Raw genomic sequence first — 7,349 nt, forward strand, 5'->3', positions numbered from 1 at the left:
TATTAAAACTAAAATTAAAATTGATGTCAAAATTTTAAAATTTAATTAATAAAACATAGTGCTAGGATTTAAAAATTAATTAATGAAACATAGTGCTAGGTTTTCTTTGCTTTGCTTGTATATGTACAATAATCTTGGATCATGCTTACACTGCTTGCTTGCCTCTATCCTTCTTGGCACTATTCTCTTTGTGATTAATGTTAATTAATTAAACATACTTTTTCATTATTTTTTAATGTTTGTTTATTTAATAATGTAACCTGAATTTTAAACTAAATTCTTTTCTTTATCAAACATGTTTGCTTATTTTTATAGTTATATTTTTTATTATTTATTTATTTATTAGATAATGGCTCCTAATAAAGATTCGATGGATGGATCTTGTTGGTGATCATCTCAATGATATATATTTATGTGGGGTTAAGGAATTTTTAGACTATGCTTTGAAAAAGACTGGGATGAAAGTATTGAAAATAAAAGCAAGAATAATCAAACAGAGGCTTGATATTTTGACAAGTAGAAAATATACAATCAAATAATTAGCGACTTTTTGAATAATTGTGATTAAATTTACTTAATTGTACAAACTAATTATTATTAGAGAGGAATCATTTGTTCATATAGTGGAATTGATTTCCTATGCATTGAAGTTTAGTCCCCCCTTGGGCATAGAATATGCATATGAAAAATAAGTTTTAAGGTGCAAGATGAAAAGTCCCTATTCATGTTGAATTTTCTTTATGTGCAGTGGCAAAGCCCAAGTATATCTTGATAAGCTGACAAATGGAAAGAAGGACAAGTTGATTATCTTCATACCCCAAGGAAAATATTTTCGACCAATTGGTGAACATGAAAGAAAGTTGGCATCATGGTTAGGATATTGTGCAAGATCTTGTGGTCCACCTAAGAAGCCTTGGAATGCTATTGAAGCTCGATATCGTACTCGTTTATGGAGTATGATTCAGGTTAACTTCATATGCCTTTTTAGAGTTTCTTGTTTGAAAAAATTCTTTTTATCCTTTAAATCATATCACATTATATTTTATTATATTCTATGTTAAATTGCCAAATAAGATGAATACATGATATTGCATAATTAAGAATCAATTTTTAAATTTTATAGGATTACTTTGATGTAAGTCATGAGAGTCCAAAAAAATGGAAGAAGCTTGAGGAAATGCAAAAGGTGAAGCCTGACACGGCTGAGATAAAAAAAGCTAAGTTTGAATTCTATTGTTTCTATGAGATGAAAATATTATATTGCAAATGGAAATACAAGCTACACCTTAAGTATTTGAAGTACTCAAGTGATGATGAACGACTGCAACATGTTCCTGAAGGATTGACTGTGGATACTTGGAAGGAAATGTTCAAAGTTTTTGCTAATGAGGACTTTCAGGTACTTTTTAATTACTTTTTCTATTATGGCAAAAAATAAATATTTTTTTAACATCAATATCATGTAGGCCTTATGTTCCACCAATACAAATAATCATGCTAGTCAAAGAATTATTGCTTCAACTGGTCCCACTCCTTTTGCGCAAGTAGAGTATGATATGGTAAACTATATATAAAAAAAAAAAAAACTATTTACTCATAATTATTTCTTTTCTTTAGTTATATTATGTTATATAATGTATGGTTAATATAATTAATACTATAGATGGATGAGGAGATTGGTGAAGTACCATGTGCTTCTGAAGTATGGATGGCTACACATGGGTTCTTGGATGAGCAAGGCCAAACACAATGGCATGATCCAGAATCATCAAGGATATATGTAAGTATTTTGACTATAAAATTATTAATATTTTTAGATTATATTTATATATTAAATATTCACATATTTAATATTATATTTTGTAGGAAGAGAAGCAAAGGATTGAGAAACAACCAACAAATGATAATGAGATTGGTCCTGCTCCAGATGATATTTTAAAAGAGGTGTTTGGTGTTAGATCTGGTTATGTCCATGGTAAAGGATTAGGATACAAAGCAAGCACTAGACGAATGGCATGTGGTTTTAGAAATGAGGAATTAAATGAATTGAGAGATGAGGTAGCAAGGTTGAATGCTTGTTTGAAGGAACAAGAACAACGCAATAATGAGATAGCACAACTAAATGCTCGACTCAAGGAACAAGAAGAGCGTAATTTGGAGTTTTTTAAAAGATTTGAGAGTGTGATAGGATACAAATCATCAGAAAGTCAGGATATGACAATAGTAAGTACTTTTTAGATATATTTAATTTCATGAATTGGAAAAACTAATTTTTGAATGACCTTTTATTTAAATCTATTGTAGGATTAACAGATTGAGTGATGAAGGCTTGTAGACTAGCAATGAAGTTGAATTAGAGTTTGAAGACTACTATTATCATAGGAGTTTTATTTTGAATATTATCAAGTATGAACAAATTAAGAATAAAAGTAGGTAGATTTAAGTTTATTTTGCATACTAGCTACATACACTTAAAAATTATTGTTATATCATACTTTAAAACTTATGTTGCGTTTTATTATTGAATATTGATTTTATTATATAGTTGTTTTGAATTAAATATGAAATTTATGAGTTTCAATATTTTTAACAATTATAAATATAATATCCCAATATTAAAAGCAACTTTATAAGGGACAAAATATAAGGATATGAGGATGAAAATTATCTCTATTCAATTTTTATCAGGGGACGACTATTGTCCCTTTAATAGTAAGGGACGACTATGGTCTCCATAATTGGGGACAAGTATTGTCCTCTTTAAATACGGATGAATGTCATCCCCTTTTAATAGGGGGACGATTATGGTCCCCCTTGAGTCTAATCCAAAATTAGGGATCAGTGTCGTCCCCCTTTTATAGGGGACGATTATGGTCCCCCTTGAGTTTGGACAATGGGGACGAAATTCATCCCCATATAGGGGGACGACAGTCATCCCCATGTTAGGGGACGACTATGATTGTCATCCCCATATTGGGGATGACTATTGTCCCCATATTGGGGACGACTATCGTTTCTTTTTTCATGGACAACATTATGATTTGTCGTCCCTTATAGAATAGGGTACAAAGGTAAAGAGGACAACAGGTGGGGACGATTAATGTCGTCCCCTATACCTTTGAGGACAATTATTCATAGTTTTGGGGACAATTTTATGTGTCCCCTATACTCACTTTTTTGTAGTGCTAGGTTTTTTTTTTTTCCTAATCTCTTTGAATTGGTGTTTCTTCACTCATTTTTTTTTTAATTTTAATAAAATTTTGCAGCTTACAAGAAAAAATAATTAGTTTATCACTTAGTATGTATATTTGATGGCAATTTATAAATATTTGTAATAAAATATATTTAAGGTTAGATTTTCTATCAAAATTTTAGAGCCAAATTTTTTTATGAGAAAATAATTTACTTTATTATGAAATAAATCATAATAAAATGAAAACTTATTGTGACAAATGTCATATTGTTTTCAAAACATTTTTTTAATGATTAATAATAATAGCCATGAAATATTTTGGAGGTAAATTTTTTTGTTCTAATTTTTATGTGTAAATGTTTTCAATGACAAAATAAGTTTAATTTGTAACAATACTTAACATAATATAATTAAAACTTGTAATGCTCTGAAAAATTTTGAAAATAAAAATTTTATTATTTTGATTATTTTAATGTTATTTCATCATTTAAATATATTTTATGGGATTATTTTAAAGCTTAATTAAGATTTAAATTTGAGTTATTGGAGTACTTAAATTTTTTTTTTTTAAATTATCGCGCTGTAGCCCATTTTGATATTTATTTATGAAATTCTAAAGTTTCAAATAATAATTTATTTGAATGCTATCATGTATGTTAGTAAGTTATTATTTATATTATGTGTTAATATAGTCTAATTGAAATTTTATTGTTTTAACTTAATTGTTATTTTAATTTGGTTAATCAAGATAATGTATATCTATTTAAATTGATTAAAATTTTATATGTGCGTGTTTAATTAAATTATTAAGTAAATTCTTTATTATACACTATGATTTTATTTTAATATTATTATTATTAAAGTTTAATTTAAAGGTCTTAGACTTAGTTGAAAGGAAGTTTTGGGTTTGACTGAAAGGTTTGGAAAAGTTTAGAGACTTATAATAAAATTAAAATAAAAAAAAAATTGAAACAAACCCAACAACCTCCTATCTCTCTCTGCCCTGATTACTGCTCTCTCTTCCCTCCCCCACATTCTCTAATATTTGTATATCATGTAGTTAATTAGGTTAGATTTCATAGTCATTTTACTTTTTTAATGATTAGTTTTAGTTAATTTCTTTGATTATCTAATTAGTTTTTTATGTTTATTAATTTTAGTTTAATTTATGAATTTGTTCTTGTTTTGTTGGATAAATGGTGTTTTTAGAGACTTGGAGTCAATTGTATGTTTGAAAAATGAATTCCATGTCTAAAGATGCCTAAAATCAAGTGTAAGAATAGTTGAATTTAAGAGTTGACGAAGGTTGCATAAGGAGTTGCATAGCTTATGCAACTTGCATCAAGAAAATAGAAGTTTTATTGAAATCTACCGAGAGTTACATAACTTCATACATGACCATGCAATCGCTTATGTAGTAACCTGGGAAAACAGTTTTAGCTACTACATAATGTCACAGAAGGAATTTCAAAGCCACCAAAAGTTGCATAATTTTGCGCACAACTTATGCAACTGCTTATGCAAAAAGCTAAAAAATCACCCAGAGTTGCCGAAAGTTGCATAATCTCTTGTATGGCCATGCAGCTGCTTGTGCAATGTCACGAAAAGTGCTTGAAACTTTTCAAAATGTGCACAGGGACGTCCATGACCATGCAAATTCATCTCCAGTTATTCTTTTGAGACATGATTCTATATAAGATCCTACACAAGCACTTAACCAGTTATGCATCTTCACGCAAATCAGCTAATGTGAAAAATCATTACACACATACAATGACCTCACCTCACATAATTTTTAGCCTGTTATAGGGTTTTTGTCAGGGGGCGTTATTTAAGTCCTTTTACATCATTTTTGCTTTAAGAAAAAACGTTTTGAAGGAGGAGAAAGAAAGTAGCAGATTCATGCCATTTTTGGTTTGAAAAGCTTGGATTATTCTTCTTCATCATCACTTCTTCACGCCAAACATTGGGTTTCTTCAGTTTTAGTTTACTTTTCATGTTTTATTTCATCTTTTGTTTTGAATCCCTTGTATTGAACATGGATAGTGAGTAGTTCTTTAAGATTCTAGAGTTAGGGATATAATATTAGAGTTATTTTGTGGATTTAAATTGGATTAGTCCAGATTTTATGAATTTTATGAAGTTTTATCTTTCTTGTGTTCTTTATGACATACTTAGTGTGGGATTCCATTAAGTTTTGTTTTTAATCCTTGGTTAAAGAACCGAAAAGAGAAGACTAAGTGATAAATAATCAAGAAATTAGACTTAATTAACTTAGATCTAGAAATAGACTAAGTATTAAGATGGGTTTTATAGATTAATTAAAGATTTTATTGGATTTTAGTTAATCCGTGAAAGTAGGATTTAAGTAGTCATGGCACTTTGTCTCACTCGAAAGAGATTGCAAAGAATTTTAGAATTAATCTCCTTGAAACACATAATCTTTATAGATTGGACTAACTAGGGATAATCCTAAAGTGATTTGAATATGAACCCTTAACTTCGGAATTGTCTTTTTACAATTGTTGTTTGATATTTTATTTTTGAGTGCTTAGTTAAATATCATTTGATCAGTTTTCATTATTAATACTCTCTATTTCTTTATTTAGCTCATTATTACATTCGTCATTATTTGAATTGAGTTTTGAATTTTCATACCTTAAACTTCAAATTCCCAAATTCCTTATTTGTTTGATTATATTAAAATTTTAATATAGTTCATCTTATATCAAAAATTCAATTTATAACACAAGTCTTCAAGGAAACGATGTCTATTTCCTCTACTACTTGAACGACCCGTGCACTTGCAGTGAGTTCACATCAAGTTTTTGGCATCGTTGTTGAGGAGTTAATTGTTTAAGATTGAATTGTTGATTTTTTTAGTTTTTTTATATATTTTATTTTATTATCTTTTCACTTTGTGTTTGATTATTCTTTTCAGGTACTTTTTTCATCTTTTATGAGAAAAGTTCAAAGCACAAGTGACATATATTTTTTATACAATCTTGAAAATTGAGATGAGAATAATGGGGATGAGAATGATGGTCGTAGGGAAGAGAAAGCTAATGCTAATTTGCCTAGGGGAAGTATAATGGACCATACATTCCCTCATTTTGATGACATGAGAGAGAGTATTGCACAACCAAGAATTGATGCAAATAGTTATAAGATGGATTTTGGGGTACTTTAAATGATTCAGAACCTTTAATTTGGGGTCATCCTTTAGAAAGTTAGGGTATGGGTCATCCTCATACCCATCTTAAAGAAGTTTGCTATGATTTGTGATATGCAAAAGCAATTAAGAGTGTCTGATAATGCAGCATGGCTTAAAAAATTTCCATTTTCTTTTAAGGATAGAGGTTTGGATTGGCTTGATTCTCTACCCCATAACTCTATCACAAATTGGGAGGAGCTTATTGATATATTTCTAGCCCAATATTTCCCATTAGGAAAGACTTAAGAGTTGAGAAATCAAATGAATGCTTTTCGACCTAGAGAAGAAGAGACTCTTTATGAATCATGGATGAGATGGAAGGAGTTGGAGAGACAATGTCTACATCATGTCATTCCTAAATGGATGATTAATAAGAATTTTTATACAAATGTTACTCTTGCCATTAGAGGGATCATTTATGCTCAAACTGGAGGAGATTTATCATGAAGAATGAGAATGAAACTTATGAGCTATTGGAGAAGATTGCAAAGAGCACACATTTGTGGAGTAGTCCAAGAGGTCCAACTCTAACACAAAAGAAATAAGTAGCTAGGATGTATGAGCTTGATCAATTCAATATGATTAATGCCGAATTTGATGAACTTACAGATGTGCTCGCAAAGAAAATGGAAGATTTAAGTATGTTAGTTAGTTCATCATCTTCTGTAAGTTCTCAACAAGTTGCTTATGCAGAAAGAATAATGAGCTATGGAGTTGATTATAGAGAACAAGCTACTTATGTTGGAAATTATGGGCACAAGCAGGTAGGAAATCCTTATTCTCAAACATATAATCTAGCTTGGAAGAACCATCTCAATTTTTCATGGGGAAATCAACAAAATCAAGAGTTTTCCATAACAACAATAGCAAGGGTAGCAGTACCAACAGCATAGATAACCACTACCTGGTTTTCAGCAGAGGAATACTAATCCTCTACCTCCA

At 29.6% G+C, this 7,349-nt stretch overlaps 1 protein-coding gene and 1 non-coding gene across 2 annotated transcripts; one reads left to right on the forward strand and one right to left on the reverse strand.

Moving 5' to 3' along the window:
- The first annotated feature begins 349 nt into the window (after nucleotides 1–349).
- Nucleotides 350–2,310, forward strand: LOC131182078 (uncharacterized). The gene is made up of 7 exons (XM_058150716.1): nucleotides 350–387; nucleotides 749–965; nucleotides 1,124–1,399; nucleotides 1,467–1,559; nucleotides 1,664–1,780; nucleotides 1,867–2,223; nucleotides 2,305–2,310. The coding sequence occupies exons 1-7, from the start codon at nucleotides 350–352 to the stop codon at nucleotides 2,308–2,310; spliced, it is 1,104 nt and encodes a 367-aa protein (XP_058006699.1).
- A 4,343-nt stretch (nucleotides 2,311–6,653) lies between these two features.
- LOC131182748 (small nucleolar RNA R71) lies at nucleotides 6,654–6,760 on the reverse strand. The gene has a single exon (XR_009151008.1). It is a non-coding gene; the product is annotated as a small nucleolar RNA R71 (small nucleolar RNA).
- Between the last annotated feature and the right edge of the window lie 589 nt (nucleotides 6,761–7,349).

Source organism: Hevea brasiliensis, chromosome 8, assembly GCF_030052815.1.
Source record: "Hevea brasiliensis isolate MT/VB/25A 57/8 chromosome 8, ASM3005281v1, whole genome shotgun sequence".
NCBI lineage: Eukaryota > Viridiplantae > Streptophyta > Magnoliopsida > Malpighiales > Euphorbiaceae > Hevea > Hevea brasiliensis.